At 38.5% G+C, this 25,152-nt stretch overlaps 1 protein-coding gene across 1 annotated transcript in view; it reads left to right on the top strand.

Annotated features, from left to right (window-relative positions):
- The window catches only part of LOC149244714 (alpha-dioxygenase PIOX-like), a 96,612-nt gene extending 88,476 nt beyond the window's left edge, over positions 1-8,136 (top strand). Inside the window, exons 7-10 of the mRNA XM_089368053.1 lie at positions 6,435-6,662; positions 6,963-7,165; positions 7,264-7,507; positions 7,625-8,136. Of these exons, the coding sequence (XP_089224179.1) occupies positions 6,435-6,662; positions 6,963-7,165; positions 7,264-7,507; positions 7,625-7,853 (904 nt within the window). The 3' untranslated portion in view covers positions 7,854-8,136. The remainder of the gene's footprint in view (positions 1-6,434; positions 6,663-6,962; positions 7,166-7,263; positions 7,508-7,624) is intronic.
- The last annotated feature ends 17,016 nt before the right edge of the window (positions 8,137-25,152 follow it).

Raw genomic sequence — 25,152 nt, forward strand, 5'->3', positions numbered from 1 at the left:
AAGACCGAAGATGCAGATGGAGAACAAAGAAATGGGTCAAGTGGAAGCTATTGCAACAGAGGTGGAATGGCAAGCTGATAAACGAGTTCAGGGAACTTGAAAAAATTCATATTGATTTGTTAGAGAAGAAGAGACTCAAAGTAATGGAGTCACAGCAAGAAGGATCTACTGAAATCTAGAAGATCTATGATGGAAGATTGGTGCTTGAAGCATCAAAAGAGGATGAAAGGTATTGTATTTTTAAAACCGATGATTGTTGTGTGCTTGCAGGTCATGTAAGCTTAGGGAAAAACAAGCAGTTATTGGAAACTGTCATATCAACAGGTGGAAGGATGACTAACCACAGTCTTATGAAGAATAAGGAGAAAAGTTACAATCAAGTGAAGGAAGACGTCCAGTCAGATGACATCCAAAGGATAAGTCAAAAGGACAATGGCAAAGGAATTATTGAGATCAAAAAATTGTTTGGAAAGGAAGAGATCCATTCATATGAACATAGAACAAAGAGTTTTCTCAGGAAAATTGATGAAGCTGATACAAACCAAATGGAGAATCTTATGGTGTATTCAGGAAGTGGGATTCAACCGGAAGAACTGATGATGAAATTATTTAAGGATACCTTGGTGTCTCATAGTTTTGAAACTAATATTTTGTGTGTAAATGCAGGATACACTGAAGTAAGGCAACTGTTTAATGTTGTCATAAGGGAAAGGAAAAGCAAAGATATGATTTTTTAGAAGTTAGAAGAAGGAAATTCACATAATCTTGTGATGCAGAGGAAAGAGTAGCTGTTAAACATCGCTGTACTGAATTATGCAGATATTGGACAACTATTGAGGACTAAAGCCAAAGGTGAGAAGATATTGAAGGTTGATATAGAAGACTTTGTAAATGTTAAATAGTTATTTAAGATTATTGATCTTGAAGAAATCCAAAGTAGAGAAGGACTAAAGATAGATGTTGCAGACAATGAAGTTAATAAAGATCTTGCACGGCTCTTGGGGGAAATTCCAAATGAGATGACAGATTTGTGGCATAAGTCAAGTCTTTGGAGAAGAGGCAAGAAAACCAAAGAATAAGTGATCAGACTGCACAACCAAAACTGAATGAGAATGAAGTTGTCATGGATGAAAAATATGGAAAAGAAGTTGTCAGAAATGTTGGCATAATGAAGAAACAGGATAAAGCATTCGTGTTTAATGAATTTATTGATTATGGTGAAGATCTATATGCAGGAACAAGACAATGTGAAGTGAATTTGAAACAAGGAGTTCATTCTGAAGATCAGATTGAAGTAAGGAAGGGTGAGATCAGAATGTCTCAGAAAGATGGAATGATGTTGAATTTACAGTATGGAATTGTTGAACTAGAGATGAGTTCAAGAGATGATAGTAACAGGATTACTATTGTGCAACAGGGAGTTATTGATGAAGAAGAGGCTGAAGATGACATTTCAGAAGTAGACAAATATGATGCCATGATCCTTAAGGGTGTAGAAATTAAGTTACTGGAAGAAGATGTATTCCAAGTACCTAAGCAAGCAGGAAGAATTCTTAGTTTTCAAGAAATTTTTGGAAGTGCAAGTATACTGGAAATTGAAGTAAAAAAGTGATGAAACCATGAATGAGAAACTAGAAGAAGGAACTGGAATTATTACGGGGGATCAACGGAGAAGGAATTTGTACGTTTGAGAAATGTATATGGGAAAATATTGGCATATGAATTATGATATTCTTATGCAAGAACACATCTAGCTGTAGAAGAATAGTATTCATCATCTGAGAAGTGAAGTGGAAAAATAAATTGATGAGTTGTGGATACTCATACAACAACATTCCAATAGAATAAATAAAGGACAAAAGGAGAAAGGAAGATTGGCTTGAAAAAATGGTACAGGTGAAGGTAATGGTAAATTGCAAATTAAGGTGTGGAAGCCTGGTATAAATTGTGATGATGAGCAAAAATAATTAAGTTATATGAAAAAGGTAGTAGCAAACACTGAGAGCATAGCTAATGGGGCAATACAGCATAAAGTATGGAGACCTGGAGAATGACAAGCAACAACAGCAGTAACCAAGGACAAACTATCGAACAAAATATGGGATCCAGGAGGACACAGATTAGAAGCGCATGATCAGGAGATCATGATTATTTTTAACCGTAGGAGTCTGATGCAGGAGCATCTAGGCCTAGCCAACAATGTGATGGTGTGGTCACATATTGTGGCTAACGAGAGTTTGGAAGAAGAATTGGTTATTTAATTTCTATAAATTGCAAAGTATGTCAGTAGTAATATTGTTGCCAAATACTAAGGAAAAGAGAGAATAGGTGGCAAGTTGATCTTCCTTGCATGGAGATCAAGACAAGAAGTTAGAATTGTTCAGATTATGATGGGATTTGATTTCTAAATATGTAGTCTATCCCTACAATTGTGAAGGAGATCATTAGATAGGACATATATGTATTTCCCTTTTTTTGTGGAGGAGGAGAGAGAGGATTCGAGAGGATTCATGATGGAATTGGAAGCCCACGGGCATATTAGAAACAGAGGCTCTAACTCGAAGAATTATGCCAGAGAGAGATGGAGAACCTCAAGATGTAATTACGTGTTTGTATGTTTATATACAGAGATTTGATTCTGAGTGTGGAACTGTTTATTGTGCATTTTCAAATTCTATTATATTTATTTGCGTAGCATCTGTAGGCATGTTGATTGACCATCGATCACTGTAGGATCGATGGTGATCCATTGAGTAAATGTATGATTGTGATGTATATGGAGTGTGCGTGTTTAACTGAGTATGGCAGAGGAACATGTTTTAACGCAGAATCCATTAAAACACAAATGAAACCAAGCCAAAGGGAGAATTGATAGAATAATACACAGTAACCGTTAGATCTAGAAGATCAATGGCCCGGATGGAATCGCTATGGAGTAGAACATAACCATCGCATCGGTGAACTTTGATGAAGAAAGGCGGATTTATACACAAAGGTGGTATTTCAGGCGAGGTAGAAGTGGTAAGTGGTAATTCAGGGTGAGCACCCGATTCCACTAACTGAGCGACATGTAGCACTCGGAAGGAGTGAGAAAACCGCCTTATCGAGCTAGTATTCTCCGTGCTACTTGTCCACCCGAAATTGTTGTAAACCGTCGGATCCGTTAAGTGTAGATCTACGGTGGAGGACTATCGAGCAAATCTGTTGGTCGGGAAGAAGTACAGCCCTCGAATCAAAGCGAGGATCGATAGTCCTAATTTGATCGATGATCATGTTTCAGGAAATGCGATGTGCCGATGGCCGATAAGCAATATCACCGATAGGCCGATATAGCGCCGATCGGAGATCGGAGGTTTCGAAGATCAGAGTGTCGCGCTGTGGAAAAGTAATAAGGGCGGACCCGATGAAGTTTATAGATGCGAGTGTATAATATTTGAGATTCGAATAAAGCGTTCGGAGTGGGGTTTTCTATGGTTTCTGCGTAATTTTGGTAAAGTTGTGTAGTCCAAGTTTATAATGGAAAAAGCGCAATAATATGGAATTGTGGGTTAAGTCTGGGTATAGCCAAAGTAATAATAGTATTATGAGGGTTAAGAGTCTCAATAAGGTATTTTGATTGTGGCAGCCATATGGTTGTATCAAGGAACAATTGATTTTGATATTAAGTATACTGATTCATTTGATGTTGATTTGACATGTTACTCAAATTCAAATTAGGTTGGTAATCTGGATGATAAAATATCTACTACAGGTTATGCATTCGGTATTAGATCTGGGATTGTTTCATGGAGTAGCAAGAAGCAACTACTGTATCTTTGTCATGGTTGAGGATAATTCTTCAAGATGTTGGAGAAGAACAAAAAAATGCTACAATTATCAAATGTGACAAAGAGATCTCGATCAAGTTGGAAAATAATTCAAGCTTTCATGCAAGGACAAAGCATGTTGATGTCCAGTTTCACTTTATTAGAGAGAAGATACAGTGTAAGGAAATTTTTATTGAATATTGTAATACTTGTAAAAATATTGCTGACATTATCACAAAGCCCCTTGGGAAGATGAAATTTGAGTTGTTTAGGGAGATATTAGGTGTGGAAATGAATCCTTTCTATATTAGGGGGGAACTTGAAAATAATGGAAAAAGTTTGTTTTATTGTTTTGATTATATCTTAGAGCCTATTTTCTAAGATCTTGTTGTGATCTCCCAGACAAAATGTACTCATTTATATTTGTACCTAAAAATTGCAAATTTCATCCTCTTGTCTTCCTATTTTTTTAGTCCCTTAAGTTCATGATAAAAATATCAAAGCATTAGATTTTTTTTTAATTACTAATTTTTTAATAATGTAATATAAAATTGATATAATGATAAAATGAATCGGATCAAAGTATCATATCACATAAAGATTGATATAATGAAACATATCAAAATATGAGAAATTAAAGAAGTAAATTAACTTGATATATTATCATGAGTCCTTGGATATTAAGCATAAAAATAATATAAAATGAAATTATATCAATACGAAATTAAGTCAATGAACACATAATAAAATAATAGGAAATACATCAAAGACCTAATATATAAAATGTTTAAAATTCAATAATTTAATAAAGAATATAGATTCATAAATGGTATTCTTATCCATCATGCATCTAATAATGTAATATTAAGATGAAAAAATAAGAACCTAGTGCCCTAGAGTGAGCATTGGTTTCCCATTTGAGAGTGAGTGGAAAAGTCTGTGTGCCTACGTCTAATTTGAAGCCGAGTTTTTCATGCTCAATCCCAGAGAGGAGAAGATAAAGGTTAAAGATTGTTTGTGTAAAGATGTGACAGTCATTGTGTGCAAAGAGCCCTGTAGAAGGTCACCTATGTGATTGGAGGAGAGCCCCATGGAAAGTTACATATCTTGATTGGAGTACAATGAGTGGGATAATGTTAGATACTAATTTTTTTGATGATGCATTTTTAGAGAGCCCATTTGGAAGTACTTTTGGGCTTTGTAATATTTTTTATTCAAGTAGTATTTTTGAGTCACAAGAAATATTAGATCAACATAATGATTTTATTGATAACCATAAATATCCAGAGCTAGAGTCCATTCCACATGAAAGCAAAACTCGCTTGTCCCTAAACCCAATTGCTAATAATGTGATTGGATCCACTTCTAAGATGGCTGCGATAGTAGAGGATACTACCATGGATGTTGTTCGAAGGCCGCTCATGTTCGAAGATGAGTGCATTTTAGTGGCTCCCAATGGAAGGTGGGGAGAGCATGGATTGGATTATCTTGTTTTCACTATTCAGGATGTTGCCTTGCATCTCAATCCAGAAAAAGTTGTTGATGTTAAGTATGTAAGCAGCAGAGGAAGTTCATAAGGAAATCCAGAAAGGTGAAGATGAAACTGTTGAGATTTTCTGTTTTATTAAATTTGGGAAAAATCTCATGTATCCTATATTTATATTTGTTGTGAGGGAATTTATGATTCAGTCAGCTATATAGAAATGTAATCTGTAAAGGATTGAAAGAGTGTGTAGAGAAAATAGAGAAAATAGGGGAGAGATGAGAGTATGTGTGAATTATTAGATTTGTTGTAATCTCCTTTGAATAATAAGATTGCCGATGCCTCTGTTCTGGTGGACGTAGCCCAGATTGGTTGGGTGAACCACGTTAAATCTCTATGTTATGGTTTTGTGTGGTTTTTTGTATGTTTATATTTATTTCAGCTGCGCTTTGTTTAGTCTAACAGAAACTGCACGAGCAAATGAACAAGCATGGACCCTTTAGCAAAAAGACAAAAATGAAATGTTTTGTTGTAAGCCTAAACTTAAACCAAAGGAAGTTCATAAGGAAATCCAGAAAGGTGAAGATGAAACTGCACGAGCAAATGAACAATCATGGACCCTTTAGCAAAAAGACAAAAATGAAATGTTTGGTTGTAAGCTTAGACTTAAACCATAAGGGGAGGTGTTAGAACATTAATCACGACAGCGCCAACACGCCCCCCACTGTTCCCATGTCAGAAAGTTTAATATTTTCGATAGTCCGCGGAATTAGATAGAAAGTTAATGATCGCTCTATAGATTTACCAACTGAATTTTATATAAATGTATGTACTTTGTAATGCAATAAACAAGCTCTTTGATAGAGTCTTTGAGTGTGTCTATCAAGCTCTTTCATAGAGTCTCCAGTTTCTTTTATTAATAAAACCTAAAAGTTTAAACAGTTTAAATAATTTGTTAAAGGTGCTATTTAAACTCAATTGTCATAAACAAAGGACAAATCCCGGTTATATTAAGAATATTTGAATGTTTCGACAAGAATCTTTACATCAGATATTTTTAGTAGAAAATAGTTTATATATCTATATAGACACTTCACAAGATACTTTATTTTACTCCGTTCTGTTGAAACATGTTTGATGCGCAGGTATGGACTGTTGGGGAAGAAGTTCAAAGATGCCTTTGGCCACACAGGAAGTTCTATTCTAAGTGGCTTTATTTCTTTGCCGAAGCCTCAGAATCATGGAGTCCCTTACTCTTTGACGGAGGAATTCGTTAGTGTCTACCGAATGCATAGCATGTTGCCAGACAACATCCTCCTCAGAGACATTCATGGAACTTCAACCACTTCCAAAACACCTCCGGTGCTTAAACAGTGAGTTTATAAAACACTTTCCCTGCTCAAAGAGTGCATTTATAGGAAGATAAAAACACTTCCCCTACTCAAAGAGTGCATTTATGGGAATTCTTATATTGTAATTTCGTTCCATTTAGTTTGTTGATCTTAAGGACTGTAAACACCATCATCATCTAATGAAAAGATGATGTTTTTTCGACTGAAAAAATACACCATCATCACTTACAGAAGAGAACAGACGCTTACTCTCTTTAACAGTTTCATGGATTACCCAGAGCACGTAGCATTTACTTCGTGGATTTAATTTTCATGTTACAGGATAGACATGAGGAAGCTCCTCGGAATTTCTGGAGAAAAAACGTTATCAGAGATTGGTAATGAAGCTCAAATTGTATCAATGGGCCATCAAGCCTGTGGTGCCCTCGATCTTTGGAACTACCCTGTGTGGATGAGAAACCTCATTCCTCAGGACCCCAGTGGCCAGGACAGACCTGATCGTGTAGACATGCCTGCACTTGAGAGTAAAATATCATTAACTCATATCCCTCTCTCATAATCATATTAAAATAAGTTGAATTTCGGATGTGATGTTATGATCTGATGGCTTCTTTTTTTTCAGTTTATCGTGACAGGGAGAGAAGTGTATCAAGGTACAATCAATTCCGTCGCAATATGCTTATGATTCCCATTGCTAAATGGGAGGACCTTACAGACGATAAGGAAGCTATCCAAACCCTGCAAGAGGTTTATGGTACCAACGTTGAAGCCTTGGATCTGTTGGTAGGCCTGATGGCAGAAAAGAAGATTAAAGGTTATGCAATCAGCGAAACAGCTTTCTTTATCTTCGTGCTCATGGCATCACGGTGGGTAGCATAATAACTCCTTTATTATATTCAATCCCTTCACAGAATTATAAAAGTGGTGGCTATACGAATATGTACAGTTTCTTATTGTGGGCATGTTGTATATTATTATTGCAGTCGATTGGAAGCAGATCGATTTTTCACCAGTGATTTTAACAAGGAAGTATATACAGAGAAAGGCCTGGAATGGGTAAACAAAAAGACAGAGAGTCTGAAAGACGTGTTATATCGTCACTACCCAGAACTGGTAGAGAAGTGGATGAATTCATCAAGTGCATTTTCTGTTTGGAGTGCCGGCCCCGAGCCTATAAGCCACACTCCACTCTATTTTCGCATTCCTCATTAGGCTTTAAGAACGCCTTGCCATGTTGTAATTTCGTTAGTTGAATAAGTACAGCGATCAAATTCAAGCTATTTGCCTGTCGATTCCATCGATGAAGACCTTGAAATAGTGAATTTGATATGCGTTTCGGTAGGGCCCTGCTGATGAAAGTGATGGATGTTCTTAAATTATCAATATTTAAGATTATCATACATTTTTATACAGTAGTGTTTAGTGCTATTTTTTGGAAGTTAGGTGATGAATCCATATATGCAGTGAAAAAACCAGTTTAAATAAGGTAAATCAAGATTTCACCTCAAATTTTTCTTCTAATTCTGGAAAGTCCAAAAAATCTCACTAGAGACAACTCTCATTTTTATATTTGATTGACTTTTTAAATTATATTTTATTTAGTAATATCGTATTGTATATTTCATCTTATTTTTTTGTTAATATTATGTCCACGTATTTCCTCATTTATTTTTATGGTTGTATTTTTTTAAATTATATACACTTTATCTTCTTTCGAAGACTTTTTTTAAAAAATTTACTGAGTGTGGGAGGAATTAAATGCAAAAATATTTTTTGAGTGTAAAATTTGAAAAAGTTTTGCATTTTGAGAAATTTATTCCTTTTTGAAGCTAAAGTTATTTATATTCATTCTTAATAATATTATATATTTTTATATAAATTCCATATCTTTATATCTAAAAGTATTTTGTTTTTAATTTTAACAAAATATTTTTTTAAACCTCAAAGAGTATTTATATTATATAATTATGCTAGTGGTTCATAGTAAATACATCAAACATTACATAGATAATTCATGAAAATTTTCCAATTTTTTTCTCATTTCCAATAGGAATACATGATTTTCTTGAAGAATTTATCTAAGCATCAAAAAAAGGGAGTTTCTAGGTGAATACCTTACAAATTTCCCCAACAAAACACAAAATTTACAATACTTAACTCTAATAGGAATTGTTTCTAGTAGACACATTCACCATTAGGAAATTATGTGGTTTGACCATTAATCTTTAATTCACCTATCGTCAATTTACACCACCTTGTCTATATTTTTGTTGAATTCTCTTAGGACATGTAATATGATTTGACGAGATATCTTCAATTTACACCTAGTCTTTATTTTTGTTGAATTCTCTTAGGACAAGGAATATGCTTTGATGAGATATATTCACCAATACTCCTGCTTCTTTTCGTGATGTTTTTCATTGATTTCTCCTTGGGGATGGAGCATGATGCAGGATTAGTAGAATATCCCATAACCTTAAGTTTATCTATCTACTTTCCTTTGCCTAACAAAATTCCCTGGTAGAGAATTTGCTTGATTATTTTTCATATGACCAAGACCCCAAAGTACATGAACACTTTGTCCTCCTTGGGGGAGTACCCTTCCCCCTCTTTCCACTCCTAATTTTGACAAAACCTTAATACATATAATTGCATGGATTTTTTTACATGCTTTATATATATTTTGTAACTAAATTTTTTAATATGATATACATAACACTATTTATATAGAGAAAAATAGCCTAGAAAAGAATTTATTGTAAGTATTACTTTTTAATATGCTTATAAATAAAATTTAAATATGAGATTCTCAAATATATTTATTAATAATATAAATCATTACTTAAAAGTATCATAGATTATAGCTATTATATATATGTTTTACCAATATGAGTTGTTATGATTTTTTATGGAATTTTTCATTCGATTTCTTACCTTTACATTTTAACTTAAGATCCAAAATATGCTTCAATTATAAATAAAGAAAAAGGAATAAATTGTCACTACAAATGAAATATTAAAGAGATTAAATGAAAACACTTATGATAAAACACTATTGAAAAATTGTGAACAAGTACAAATGCCAAGATACAAAATTAAAGCTTCCATTGAGAGAAAATGTGCTAGAACATTATCCTCCCTATAATCTTGAAGGATTTGAAGATCATCAAAGTGTCTAATCTTATGTTTTCATGATTCCAACTAAAATATTATAAGATCCACCTTTCCATTTGTTGTAGCGGCTGCAACACCCTCCAAAATTTTGGCCTACATCCAATTTCAGAGCCTTACTTGGTTTTTCTTTGATGATTACAAACACTCAAGCTCATCCCAAGAGCTCGTGTCGAGTCTTTACACCATTTTTGCTTGACTGTTCACCAGCCATCTTTTAGCATATTGGTTGCAATGTCATGCTTGCGGTCTTGTTCTGGCTATGTTCAAGGTCTATCTTCGTGTGTACAAGCTTTGTTCACTATGTAAACATCTATTGCACTCACACATGAACTTGTATGCAATGTCGCACAAGTATCGTCATGGTCATTCAATGATTTATCTCAAGTGTCACACTTGTCCCTCGCACCCTTTAGTAAGTCACATTGAGCATGTTGTATTGTTGGTTTGAGGTGTCTTGTCATCGAGTCATGTTGATTGTGTGTTCGCAAGGTCATGTATACATGAGTTCACTCACTCACACACTTAAGCATTTTGCCAAAGATATGTCAACCAGACCACCCTCCATCAGCCGAACCTCCACTAAGTTGAACTGCAAAGTCTCAACCCTCAATGACCAAGCATTATTGCCCAGAATTGCATAAAGCTTAAGGCTGGATCCCAAACAATCTGCACTGCGTAATTCTCGAATCAAGATGGCTGAATGTCACACAGAACAACGCAAAAGTTACCCAAGAAGCTATCTCAATCTTCACTTCCTGCAAGCTTATCCATCAAGCCTGTTGCTGGTCAACTGGAGAATTTGACTGGGCAGTGACCCCGGACTTCACTCCTCCCAAAAATTGTGCAGAAGTTGCCAGCCTACCTGCCTGCATTGACTGAAGGAATTGCACAGATAAGAGGGATAAGCATATGCTACCTGTTAGTGCATTGGCTCTGGAAATTGCATAGTTTTGTCAGTCAGTCCCCTTGCCGGCCTCCCTGCCACTCCTACTGAAAATTCGTAATTTTCTTGGACAGTCCACTAGCTACATGACACCTGTTCAACCTGGAAATTGTGCAGACATGTCCTGGATGACTACCATCTAGCTCTACGCAGTCTTGGCCAGCAAGTTCATACAACTCGCTCCCTACCTCCTTTGAAAATCTACACAGTTTTCACTGCCAGTGCTTCTTGTTGCCCACACTGCCTTCCTAGGAAAAAATGTGCAGTTCTGCCTCCCAACTGATCTAGATGTCGTAGATGTCACTACTATCCCGACCTGCTCAACCCAGCCTCTTAGTGACCTCTGCACAGTTCTTTCCTAACAGTGCCTTAGAGCCTCGCATCCCGACCTAAAATGTGCTCTGCGCAATTTTAGAGCCTTTTCCTCTCTCACGGTTACCTGCACCCGAAAAAAAAAAACATGATGCATCATGGTAGACTAGGGGATTTCTGGATTTGATGTCGTCTCGTCATTAGTGATTTCAGAAACAGGCACATGGATGAGACATGGCGCGACGACGAATGGGATGAACAAGGAGCGCATGCTAGGGAACATGTTCACGAATGGATGAATGCATGAAGCATGCCAAATACCAGTGAAGTGGATACATCCACATGCAACATCAAGCGGACACTAATACCATCGAAGACTCTGCACACCTTGTCATGTAAAGGTGAAGCTATGATACACCAAGAGCACACTCATCATTCAACAACACTACAACTCGACATCGAAACCACTATTAGCATGAACATACCAGCACTGTCATGTTGAGTCATGTTGGCCACATCACTATTGTGGGCCATACTGCTATAATCAATGTAATGTAACGTGGAAGTCCAAGAGACCCACATACGAAGTTGAAGATTCATTTTAGTTGAAGAGTCATGTAAGTCAAACTGTCATGAGGGAAGTCGAAGAGTCACAAGGGTCAAGTTCACCCTTGGCTATATATACCCCTCATTTGTACATGAAAAATACTTTTCACCTTGGCTCCTCCCACATGGAGTTGAGATTCTGTAGTCTTTTCTTTTAAGAGTGAGCAGTGGCTCCAATGCGACTCTATCGGGGCTAGCGATGTATGGTGTATGGATGTGTCTTTGGTAGGTCCCTATACTACTAGTGTAGCCCCTTATTGTTATTAGTGCAACCCCCTTATGATATTGTTGTGCCAAAGTAGGCCCTATTTTGTTATTATTGTGCCTCATAGAAGCTCATTATTTTTATTTTTGTGCCCCTACAATATTATTGTTATGTAGGCTCTAATTATATTGGGACCACTTAGACTCCTATATATATAGAAAGGATGTATTGTCATTTGTGTCATCCAAGAATTGTTTATTTGTGCAACATAAAGGACGTTTCCCCCTCGAAGAGGTTGATTTTTAAGTCGTTGATATATCTTTTCTATCTTTTTGTGAGTTGGTTTCCTAACATTTGGTATCAGAGCTTTGGATTCTAGGTTTTCGCTACTCCAAACAAGTCACCGTGGAATTTTCGCTATAATTTTTTCTCTACAACGTTTCAGAAGCTAAAACAAAAATCCATGTGAGCTGAAATCATTCTGAACCTCGGGTTTGAATTTTAGATCTTCTCTCACTATAGTTTCAGAGATATGAGCTGAGGAAGTTAGGGTTGTTGCAAGCTCTAGAATTCCATCTCAAACAGGTCATCGTGGAATTTTCACTATAATGTTTTTTCTACGAATGTTCAAAATATGAAATTAAAACCCATTGGAGCCGCAATCATGGTGAAGCTTGGGCCTGAATTTCAAATCTTGTTGTGCTATATTTTTCAAGATAAGGTCCAAGACATTTAGAGTTATTAAAGGCTCCTGAATTACAATCCCAAACAGGTGACCTTGGGAAAACATCATAACTTACTCTCTGAACATCAAATTAAAATGTCATAATAAGTTATAGAAAGAGGATGGATTTTAATTTTATGTGTATTGTTTTCAAGTCCTAAGGTCGAAAAATTGACACTTGGAACTTCGTACAACTTCACTCTATTGAAAAATTATATAATCAGGTCATCTTGGGAGATTGGGCATAACTCTTTCTTGGAGAATCCAATTTCAATCAAAATGGTGGCATTGGAAAGAGGATGCAGAGGGCTACTGCAGGTTGCAATGTTAGACCTTGGAGATACTAAATTTCATAGATACAATAGATTCAATATCGAGTTGCTAAACGAAAGAAAAAGAATGACTCGAATCAAGAAAATAGAAACACCTAGTAAGAAAAATTTGATGAATGATTTGAGGAATGTGACCAAAGCTAAGATAAATACTTGTATATGTTCCATGGAAGCTAATATCGATGGTAGGGAAGAAGATTTGAAGAAAGGCATGGAAGATTTGAAGAAATTCATGAAATTTTTGAAGGAAGGTGGGACAAAGCTTCTATAAGAAAGGCCTCCTAATGACGAAAAGGTAGTAGAGGAAATCATGATGAGAAAAAAATAAATGTTAACCATGATTTCATAGAATCTAACATTGGATTGAAGACCCACCATATTCCAAAGATCGATATGAGGAAGTTTGATGGCAAGGATCTCATAACAAGGATACTACAGATATAGAAACATTTTGATCTACATGATGTGCAACTGTTACAAAAGGTATGTATTGCTAGTCAATTTTCATGAAGAAAATGATAGCAAATTGTGAGGATACAAAGAGAAACACCTTCTTTAGCTAATCGATAAATCTCAAAAAAAAGGGTTCAATGTCAGAGCACGTTGAGGACTTCTAAAAATTGAATATAAGGGTAAATGATATTCCATAGAAGCAGAGGATTGATGTCTTCATAGGGAAGAAAAGGGAGAAAATGACCTTTGTTACATTTGTGATAGCAAATACACTAAAGGTCATAAGTGTGCTAAGAAGAAATTATTTTACATTGATTGTGAAGAGGAGGAAGAAAAGGATCAAGAAACGTCAAAAGAAGAGGATCAGAAGCCTGTTAACAGCCCAGCATGTTTTCACACATGTATTGTATTCATTTGTAAGATTATTCTTTGGACGCTTGTAATACATGTTTCTTTAACCCGTACTAAGATAGTTTAACTATTTCAGCTGTTTTAGTACATATGTTTTTTGAAATGTGTTATATTAGTTATTAACGTTGTCTCGCCCATGTGGACTATCTGTTCTCTTTGTGTTTGTGATTGTCGCATCCATGTGGATTACTTCACCAAAAGTTGCACATGTCTTGTTGTGTTGTGCGTCTCTAATTAATTTGGGACTATTCCCTTTCGACTTAAGACTCACTCTCACCCTCTCCCTCCGCAGTGAAATAACTTAGACACAAGTTACAGTAAACACTCAACAGGCACATGAACCTCGTTGTTTGAAGTCTAAGTATAACACTCTCATGTGCTAACAAGAAATAGCTAAGGCATATCTTTAAGATAATCGAAACCAGGTCATCATACTTGATGAGACTCATACACCAAACAGTGTGAGGTCTAGTTGGGACTTCATACCAGGGAAATCCCCTGAATGTTGGCATGTTCAGCACTGTCAACATTTCTGGTGCTAGAAGGAGGGCTGTGATTTGTCTATGGCTAAATTTCCTCTCACCCCCACTCATCAATCATCTGGTCAAGGCAGTAAATCACACTCCCTCTCACCTACGCGCAACTCTAAATTTGGTTACTCCTCACCTCGTAGAAGTGAACACGAAATCTCATATCATCACCTCCACTCTATCCATCCCATCACCCCTTAGTTTGCCAAGGCAGTCGGACTGATCCCAAGAATACAAGATCTTCCATATGCATTAAAGAAGCCAAATACCACTCCCACAAGAGTTGTTGTCTCATCGGTTGAAGAAGTAGCTCTTTCCACTCTCGAAGGTCTAGAAGGAGTTGTTTATAATGGAGAGGGACCTCCAATATTCCGACAGGGAGAACAAGACACACTCGTGTTCTTGGGCTTAGTTTCTGATACAAGAGGCAGAGGGGAAGGAAGCATAGGAGGTGGAGGCAGAGATGAACCAACTGACTCTGAGGCAAAACCATTAGATTATGAAGAAGAGGAGGAGGATGAAGAAGAAGAATACATGCCTGACCAAAACTTGGAATGGATGACTCAGGGACCATTGGCTCTCTCAGGTTCTTTGTACAAGATGCCAAATCGTTCAGAGAGGATTTTCACAAATTATGACCCTAACAGAACAATGAAGGCAGAAGACCACTTGGAAAACTTCTACCTAAAACTATAGACACTCTAGGTACGGTATGACAACGTTGCATGTAGATTGTTTCTGCGTACCTTGGATGGCTGAGCAGTGGTATGGTATCACAACCTTCCTGTCAACTCCATCCAGAACTGCGGTATGTTCAAAAGAATGTTTTTGGAAAAAATTGTTGATCACAAGACTCATGCCATGTTGCTCAAAGAGTTGGGCAGCCTCAAGATGGAGTCAAAAGAAAAAGTGAAAGACTTTAATCAAAGGTTTTTATGCATCTTGAACAAGTTTGCAGTAGACACAAAACTTGATGACTTCATCACTATTGACTACTACACGTATGCACTACAAAATAGTATTGTGCAGTTCGTCAAGCAGGCTGTGAAACCAATGTTACTTGAAAATTGAGAAGAGGCAATCGTTTTCGAAAAGGACCTGGGTGCCATTGGAGTCATCAAGGATGATGAAATAGCAAAAGACTCCAAAGATGTGAGCAGGAAGCCCCAGGATGTTGCAAGTAAGGGGAAAGAAAAGGAAGCAAGTCAAACCCTTACTTGTCTTGTCAAGAACTTGACAACAGAGGTGTTTGAGCTAAAGCAACAAACATTCGAGACATCTGCTAGCAGTCGACCTCCTAGACACTAGAAGAGGAGCATGTCATCAAGCAGCAACAGCTTCCTAGCTAAAACTGTGTAGAGCTCCAACTCAGTGTTTCAAACAAAAATGTGCGCAAACTCCAAGTTTTTCTCATTCCATGAAGACCGTCACCTGGAAGGGACTTTTCTAGAATGGAAATGAGTTGCGGACTCGATGTGAAACAATTTGACAAACATGGTAAAAAATGCATAGTTTCAATCAGGAGATGAAGATGATGAAGAAGATGTTGCATCTGATGAGGCACCAAGTACTGTGCAGGTGATCAACATGTATTAATGCTCATGTGCAACATAGAAAACAAACACCAAGAAGAAACCTCCAAATCAAAATGGTTGATACAATCTCAAAAGTCAATGGGTTCCCCCTATTGTTGGGGAGATGCAATAAAATTTGAAATTTTTGATGAGGAAGGTTGATCCACCAGCCGTCCCAAAGCAGAAAGCTCAAAGCAAGCCCGGGAAGACAGCTACAAACAAGGGTATGTCCATGAGAAGTAAACTTCACAACACTCCACTAGACAGTACAAATACGAGTCTAACCTTGGACACCTCGGTGATTTTACTCACTCTTGACTACAATATTGTTGAAGAAAACTCATGAAAACATCTCTTTGTTCAAGTTAGCTAAGCACAAGGGTCAGCGAGATATTTGTTGTGTGCTTTGGGACAAACATCCACAAACAGCACAACCTCTACCAACAAGGGAGCAAGCACATGTTACCGGGAAAAGTGTCTATTTAGAACTGCTCTATCCCACCAAGGTGTGACAGCTACCTTAGAAACAAATAGAGAAAACTACTTTTGTATTTCCTTTATGAATTGAAGATAGAGGGGGATAGAAAGAACCGACCTGTGTCTTGCGCTAATCCTTTGATCCAATCCCTCTCTTCTTTGACAGCTTCCAGCTACTTGCTCCCTTACTTTCCCAGCTTCACCAAGTACCTGTAAGATCACAGAAGAAGAAAACTATACAAAGACATGGATCTATATTCATAAACAGCTTAGGATCAAATTTAAGCTAACCATACAAATGTAACAAGCATCAATGATACAAAAACATGGAGGAAAAACTCAAATAGTTTTTGTTGATATACAAGAAGATCCAGGAGGAGTTACAACCGATGATTCCTGACCCAGCATCAACCTCCCAGCAAAGAAGCCCCTCTTCACCTCCAACAAATCATAAATCACCCAATACTCTGATATCTATCTCAAAACCAATAGCAATTCCTTACAATGTGCAAAATTCCAGCCTCTGGATCTCTGGGATGAGGGATCCATATATAGATGTATGCAAGGAGGATGAGTGAGCTTGTGATTTGATTAGTGTCTTCTCTCTGTCAGTTCTTGCTTCCACTTGGAGACTGAAGGCCTCTTACTCATCCTTTGTCGAATTCAGTGAGGCAAGTGTCATAGGAGAAGATTCTGGAAGCTTCCATTGTCTTTCCACCTCGCGGAATGGCACTGCCATTTGTCATTTCCTGCTCAACGCACCCTCATAGTGCATTTAGGTGCGTTGCAACGCACCTTGCTAGTGTGTTTAGGTGCTATACAACGCAACTAGCCAGTGGAGCAGTTGAAATGATCCTGTTTTGACTTATTCTGAGCAGTTTCTGGTGGAGAACTTCTGGGAGAAGCTGTAATTTGTTGACCTTGTTCCTTTAGGGGTTAGAAAAACACTTTTAGGGACTTAGGAACCCTTGGTTTATGGAAATTTCATGCTTGGAGCTGAAAGGCACAAAAATGTCTATAACAGTTGCCCCCTAAAGTATGAGGCCGTTAATCGGGTGAAATGCTTTATTATGAGGATCCGAAGTTCTTTCAATGTTGGGAGGAGACCTGTAATAAGATACAATACAATGCATTATCTTCATATTGTTTTTTAGGATCTAGCTGAGGCGGGCATTCCCATGCTCAGCTTTATAAATTCATTTTCATGCACATAGGACAGACAATCGTCTGATGTAGACTGATGATTCTGATAGAGCCACCATCCTTTTGGTAGGATGATTATCTGTGCTGCAATGTTGTACATTTAATGTCTTTATTTTCCTGAATATATATCGCAGCCCGGATGGATGAAACTAGATCCGGGGTCTTCAATCTCGTCCGATCTTCACTTGAAGTACAAGTCGATCCATGTGAGAAATGTTCTGAAGTCGAACATGGAAAGACATCGCTTGATTACCAGTCAATGATGTAAACTGTTAACAAGCGCGAGAGGAATCACCGATAATGATAATGACCCTCAAGGTACTACAGTACAATTCACGTGGTGTGAATAAAGGACTTGGCGTCGAACACCACGTAAAATCTTTTGGTCGAAGGCCATTGATGTAAACCTGTCGCCGGAAGTGAGAAACTTGCCATTAAGGCATGCAAGCTTCAAAGTACTGAATGGGGTGTTCCTAGACCAACTTCTTGGATAATGAGTTGATGTCGACAAGAAGTGATCCGTCACAGGAGGGCCTTAATGAATCCCACATCAATGACACGGAACGGAGCAAATGATTTTGATGGAGGTGAAAACAATCTGATGATATACGGTTCAGGGTGGCGGTCATGAAAGTATGGAGTATAATGTATGGTAGTGGGTGGGACACAGGTGACTTCTCTGGATGACTTCTCTTGAACATGTCGGTGACACTGATGTGATGGATTGGTAGCATTAACCCCAAATGTGGATGGTATGGCGTGACCATGGCGATGTGACTGGTGAATGAAACAACCCAACCCAACTCGGACACGGAGTGGAAGTGTCATGTTCAAGAGCGACTTGCTACCAATAAATATTCTTTGAGTTCTCTTCCCAATTTTTCCCTAGTCATTGCTGACCAGTACCTCTTTATTTTTGTCAAGCTTGAGGAGGATAACATATGCTTGTTCTATAATTTTCCCTTCGGGCAAACCCATCGCTATGTTTTAACGAGCCTAGCGATAGTGAAACTCGTTCTCGTCTAAAGACAAGTTTGTCACTATTAATCTTTTTAACGAGTTTAACGACAAAGATAACTCGGTCCTTTTCATTTTTAGAGAGTCTGAAAAGGTACGTAAAGGTAACTCCAAAATTCCTTTTTCGTCATCTAATCCCTTAAGTCTGAAAAAGTATAAAACAATACAGAAGGGATGAATTTTCGATAGCTTTAACGAGCCGAACAAAACAAGCGCTCGATCTTTTTGTGCAATAATCCCTCAGGTCCAAAAAGATTAAAATCTAGATGAAGGATAGCACTTCCTATCCCTTTAATGAGCTGGAAGGCCAAGGACTCGGCAATCTTTTCATATTTTACGATTCAATTGAAAAGAGCTTAAAGAAGACTCGTCTTTTGAGGAACGAGTGATAAAATGGGTAGCAGCTGATTCCAGGTAAGGTTTGGAATTTTCCAATCACGACAGTGTCACAAGGATGGCTAGTGAAATCACTCTTCGCAGTTGTTCCTCAAAATGGGTAAACAATCAAATGGAGGTGAATGATCGGCCAATGAAAAAGTGGAGGTGACGGTGCAAACACGACCAAGGTTTTAATGGCTGAAGTACTGCATTCACAGTGGTTATTTACCAGAGGATAGTTCATTTTTTAACGAGCTTAAACGCAAGTGGAAACATTTGCTCGGTGCGGGTTTATTTTTTAACGAGCTTCAACCTTGCGGTAACACTGCTCGATTAATCCAGTCATATGATAAGAATGCCTCATATAAAAACTGAAACTTTTAGAGTTTTGCCCCACATCCTTTCTTTATGCAAGTTAGGTAACGACCAATCCAAAAAACAGATAAATGATCGCTCTTTGCTTGCACTCCAAAAGGTTTGCATGCCCCCAGGTATAAAACAGAGTTTCAAGGTTACCTCTACTTCTATCCACCAAAACATTTGTTTTACCGAGAGAGGCCTACCTCTTATAGGTTACCCAAAGATTTTTCTATTCGCAGTGCAAACAAAACACTTCTTTGGCAATATCTACCGAAATAAAAAAAGGTGAGTGGCGACGCTTGCCAACTCACATAACTTTGACAAGAGAATCCTGTACTAGAATAACCCCCTCTTCCAATCACGGACGGGGGTACAGACTAGGCATATTCTCCCACGGAAACCTACCCTATACCCGAATTTTTCCTGCCGAAGCAGACCAGGATGCATGCCCCCTGGGTTTCAGTCATATCCCTCCGAATTACTCACACTCATCGCGAGGACGGACTGGAGATTGAGACATTTCTTGCGTGAAAAGACCATTTAGGGACGGTATATGACTATTTGCTATGCGTGATCCGGGAAATGAAAGCTGGTCCACGAGCTTGACCACTCTTCCTTCGTGCGGAAAACACATTACTCTAAAGAGTGAGGAGACAATTTCTCCCATGCAATAAATATAGTCTCGTCCAAGGAGTAGATTGTAATCTAGGGGTCCTTGAACTACCATTACGTTCATGTGAATGATTTTCCCTCTCAATGTTATGGGCACATTGGGAAGCATCCCTAAAGGTCGACTAGTTCCTTTATCAAAGCCCGTCAGATTTCTCATCTCAGGCAAAAGCGATGGTGAACCAAGCGCTTTCCAAGAAGTTGAGGAAAGGATACTCACAGAAGCCCCCTCATCTATGATGGTACCAGCCATAACCATTCTATATATTTGAACGATAATTCGGAATGGTATGCTAGCTGGTAAACGGGGTCTGCCTAGTTGATTCCAGTCGAAGGAGACAACTAGGTTGCTTGGAGGTGGGACCGAATAGACAGCCGGGTACGGCTCTGATGAACTTCCTTCCTGCGGTAAAGGAACGGGTAAATTGCCCCCATGTTCGTCGGAGTCTGTGTTTATGAAGAGAATTTGGATGGTGTCATCCTTGTTCTCTTCAGTGACTGTATCATCTGAAGATAAAACCTCTGAAGGCAAGACCGGGTCAACTGCTGCCTCGACCTTTTGACTTTCGTCTGGTATGGATTTAGATGGTTTATCTTCAATGATAGGTGCTTCAGTCGACCACCTGAGCAGGCCAGCCGGATTTTCAACTAATGACGGACTCGGCAAGAGTTTTTTATATCCAAGAGGAAGTCGTAACGTGAAACTGGACGATCATCCAAAACTCTTTTAGCTTCGTTTAAGAAGAGACAACGGTGGACGGCATGATCGCCTTCACACAGTTTACAAGGAAATCTATATTTTCCTTTTTGTCCTAGGGATTGTTACACTAAAAAATGTCACCTTGACTACTTACAGTTAGTATGGCTCAAATCAACAGTCATGCTACCCTCTTAGGCAAGTCTCATGCCTCTGTTATCCATCTCAAACTCAAAGAAGAGAGAAAGTCTTGTAAAAATTATGTTTATCTCTGGGGTCGCAGGTTCTCTCTAGTCTTACCTGCGGGGACGCGGACCTTGTTCACAAAATCTGCGTCCATGGACGCTCTGTATGTTAAGGGACAGGTGCGTCCCTCTGTAAAAGGCAAAATGCGCGAGTTTTATCTTGAAAAAGTTACTTGTGGTTACTTCTAGAACATTCTAGAGGTCGGTTTGATGAAATGGATGCGCCTCCAGTTGGTTCATGTATCTCTATTAAGGGGGAACTTATCCCATCAATAAGGGAGCTATCCCACCCATAGAGGGGGATGATCCCATTGATAGTGGACCTGAATAACCTCTTTACAGCACTATAAATAAAGGCATTGAGCCAGAAGGAGAAGAGGTTGGAGCTATACATTTTCTTTGGGTAAATGCTGCAGGATTTAGGTCTTCCATTAGAGCCTTTGTGAGGAGAGATTGTCTTCACTTGATTCTACTTGGGAGAGGGTGAGCTTTGTCAAAGTAGAGGAAAACCCTTGATGGACCCTGGGAGGAACTTGCACAACACCAAGGCCAGGTTGTAAGAGTTTCTTTGTTTCGTTATTAATACAAACTGGTTTATTTTTCTCAATAGCTTGTGTTAATGAGTTATTTCATGTGTTCCTTGGTCTGCATGTTGAATATATGTTTTATTATATGAAATGCAAGTGCTTGGTAATTGTTTGATTGTTTGTGGTTGCAGGAATTGACTTGAAGGAGGAGCTCATCCGGATCGTCAAGAACGGACTTCAACAACAGCGTTTTGGAATAAGGTAAGCCTAAACACTTGTAGTTTTCATGTTGTAAAAGGTGTATTTAGAGAAAGATCACTCCATTTTGTCTTGTTTGTCATTAGAATGTCTTAGACTTCTAGGAAGGTCAGTCGTGTCCGCACCCTTGACAGATTCCGTGTGACAAATTGGCGACTCCGCTGGGGAATCCATTAATGAGAGTCTTTTCCTTTATATGAACTTTGCTTTGAGAAAATCATTTTTATTTTCTGGTTTTTGACTGTGAGAATTAGTATTTGGGTGGCTTAGCTTTAGATTTAGTTAGATTTGGTTTTTCTTCATTTTTCCAGAAGGACGCACCCTCTTAGTACTGCACAGTGCGTCTTTGGACGCGCTGTTGCCGTCTGCACAGAGCGGGGCCGCACCTGTGACAACGGGTTGCCTGCGTCTTCCTGTAAAACTTAAGAAAATTCCATTTTTGCTTTAAATTGCTTTTAGATTTTGTTTTTCCTTAGTGTTTTCTGCCCAGATCCTTTAGTACCCTGTCAAGAATTTTCACCTGAACTAGTTTTGTGAGCTTTGAGTGTTTTAGTGGTTTTCAACGAAGTTTAGACCTAGGGTTTGATTTTTGGAAAGGCTTTGTAGTGACTTTGATAGTAGAAAGTTGTCCAGCCTTAGATCTCTCTGGTTAGTCAACCTTCTTAGAAGTCGGGCCTGTCGTAAAGTCTCCTTTTGTGAGCAACTTGCCATTTGAGTTGTTTTGGGTCAAATTTCGAATTACTTGTTTATAAAGTATTGATTTCCATTTTACAAAAAGAACAAAAAGATTAGAGTTTTGTTTTGGCTAGTTTTTGGTTCTGCAATAAGCTAGTCCTTGATTTGATTGTGATCAAGTAAAACACCTTAGAAATAATCATTGTTAGTTTTGGCCTCGTTAAGATTGCTTAGAGTAAATTTGCCTTTAGTTTGCTTATGAGTGCATTTTCATAGATTTTAAGAGTTGTTAAGATTGATTTTTGGTTATATTAGATTTATTTGCTTTATTAAAAGAAAAATACAAAAACATCTTCTTAAAAAGTCTTGTTTCAAGTAGCTTTTTGTTTTCGAAAGAAGAAAAGAGTTTTTTCGTGCATGTAAAGAGAGGTTATGTTTTTATGCTTGGAAAAGAAAAACGAATTGTTTCTTTGATTGTCTTCAATTAAGAAGTTGCTTTTATAAAGATTGCATTCTCTCAACTTTTTAGTTAAGCAATTCATCGAAAAAGTAAAGTAGTGGATAAATCATTCTAGGTGCATTTTGTAGTGGTTTCGAGTCGAGTCAACACACCACTAGTTTCACTTCCATCACCTTTTGACTTAAGAAACAACCTTAAAAGTAACGCTTAAATTAAAATCAATCTAGTAATCTTTATTTTTCTAGGGCTCTGAAGCACCAACATAGCTTAGGCTAGGGTCTTGGAGTAGGTGAGTACTTAACTCTCCAAGACTACAAAACCAAACAGATAGTCTATCTTGAGTAGAACAAATCCAATTGTTTCAGTTACATTCTGGGAAAGCTCCTCTTAAAGGAGAAACACGAGCTCGTGTCCGAACCAGTGAGGGGATCATTCCTCCCTCGTTGGGAACGACGCCAGGCAGTACGTATTACAAACGGTAAACCTCGGATTAACCATTGTCGAGGAGCCAGGGGTCACTTATCGGTAAACCTTGGATTGTTGTCAAGGAGCCGGTAAGGGGATTGGAGCTTGCTACTCTGCCCTTGCGTGCTGTCGGAGTTTAGACTGTTCCCCCAGGTGTAATTGTTGTGATTGGTAACCTTAGTGGCCATAATATCTAGGATTCTACCCAAGGTGACGGTGGAGGGAAGGTCCCACTGTACCTGGAGCAGACGTCGGTTATACTCACTTGGATTTTCTGGGGGGTTCGCTTCACTTCGAGACGGTTAAAGTGGAGGAACTTGGTCCAGTCTATTCATTAAGCAGGTTGCCGGGGTAACTGTTCCACCCACTATTTCTGTACTGAATCCTGCGAGGTTGGGCCTAATCACCAACTAGCGCTTTTGGTCCGGAAGACTACTGTTTGTGTGTGGTTTGACGCTCTAGATTATTTAGGCGTGTGCTTCAAATTTGATTGGTTCTTTAGAAGACTTTAGGTGGTTTGATTTGAAATTTTTTACTTTGTTTTCGTGTGTTGTAGTTAAAATCTTTAATTGTGGCGGAATTACCGAGAAGGTCCCGTCGAATTGCGGGCCAGTCTCCTGAAGTTGTTTCTGTGGCCGAATTGTTGAGAAGATCTCGTAGACTTAGGGGATCCCCTCCTCGAGACGACCCAGGTAATTTAGAAGGGTTAAAGGTCCTTGTAACTCCTCCTAGTGGCAGTAGAGTAGGATCACCTGAAGAAGGAGAATCTTCCTTGGTAGTCCATCCAGATTACCAAAGTTTAGAAACAGGTTACAATCCCGAAGCTGTTACAGTTTCCGAGCTTGCTGGTAGTTTTTCATCTGCCAGTGAAACAGGCGAAGAACCTGAAATTTCAGAACCTGTTACTCCAACTCCTAGTGTTCCTGATTCACCAAGAATAGAAAGAATTATCACCGAAAATCTTCCTGTTGGATTAATTGCTATAGAAGAACTTGTTCCAGAGGAAGAAATAGGCGTTTCTGATTCTGAAGATCTAATTACCCTTGATCTAAGGGAGCGTGAATCCATCTTTTACAGTCCTCCTAGAAGTGAATCTTGGTACCTTGCATTAACCAATTTTTTAGACAACTCAGTAGGTTTTTCTACACCTCGTACTCCGGTTCCACCTAGAGGAATTCATTCTCCTGTAAATATGTCTGGTCAGTCATCTGTGTTTTCACAAAGTCCTGAATCATTTTTACATGGCGGTCCTTCTGTTCCTACTGGGTATCAATCACTTTCTGGTACCTTTGCGGGAGCATCTCCTCAACCTGTTGATCATGGGTTATTAGTTGGAAACAGTGGTAATGTACCATTGAGTATAGGTGACGTTTATATGATGTCAGGTTCAACTCCCATTAACCAACCTCAAGGTGGCCAATTACCGCCTGGGGGGCAACCTTCGTTAATGCCTGGGGGGCAACCTCAAGGTACTTCATTCGTGACTGGGGGGCAACCTCAAGGGTATCAACCCCAAGGGTATCAACCCCAGCCTCAATATGTACCCCAAAGTCAACCTCAGTATCAGTATCAACCTCAAGGATGGCAACCTCAAGGATGGCAACCCCAAGGGTATCAACCCCAAGGGTATCAACCTCAAGGATACCAACCTCAAGGTCAAGGTCAACCCCAGTATTCGTATTTACCTCAAGGTTATCAACCTACGGGTCAATACCCTGGTCAAGGTTATCAACCACCTCAAGGGCAATCATATGGGACTGCACCTTACAGTTATCAACCCTATCCTCAATACGGCTATGGATCTCAGTATCCTCAA

Source organism: Pinus tabuliformis, chromosome 8 (genome assembly GCF_031772625.1).
Source record: "Pinus tabuliformis cultivar Carrire ecotype Pingquan chromosome 8, CPIR1, whole genome shotgun sequence".
Classification (NCBI taxonomy): domain Eukaryota; kingdom Viridiplantae; phylum Streptophyta; class Pinopsida; order Pinales; family Pinaceae; genus Pinus; species Pinus tabuliformis.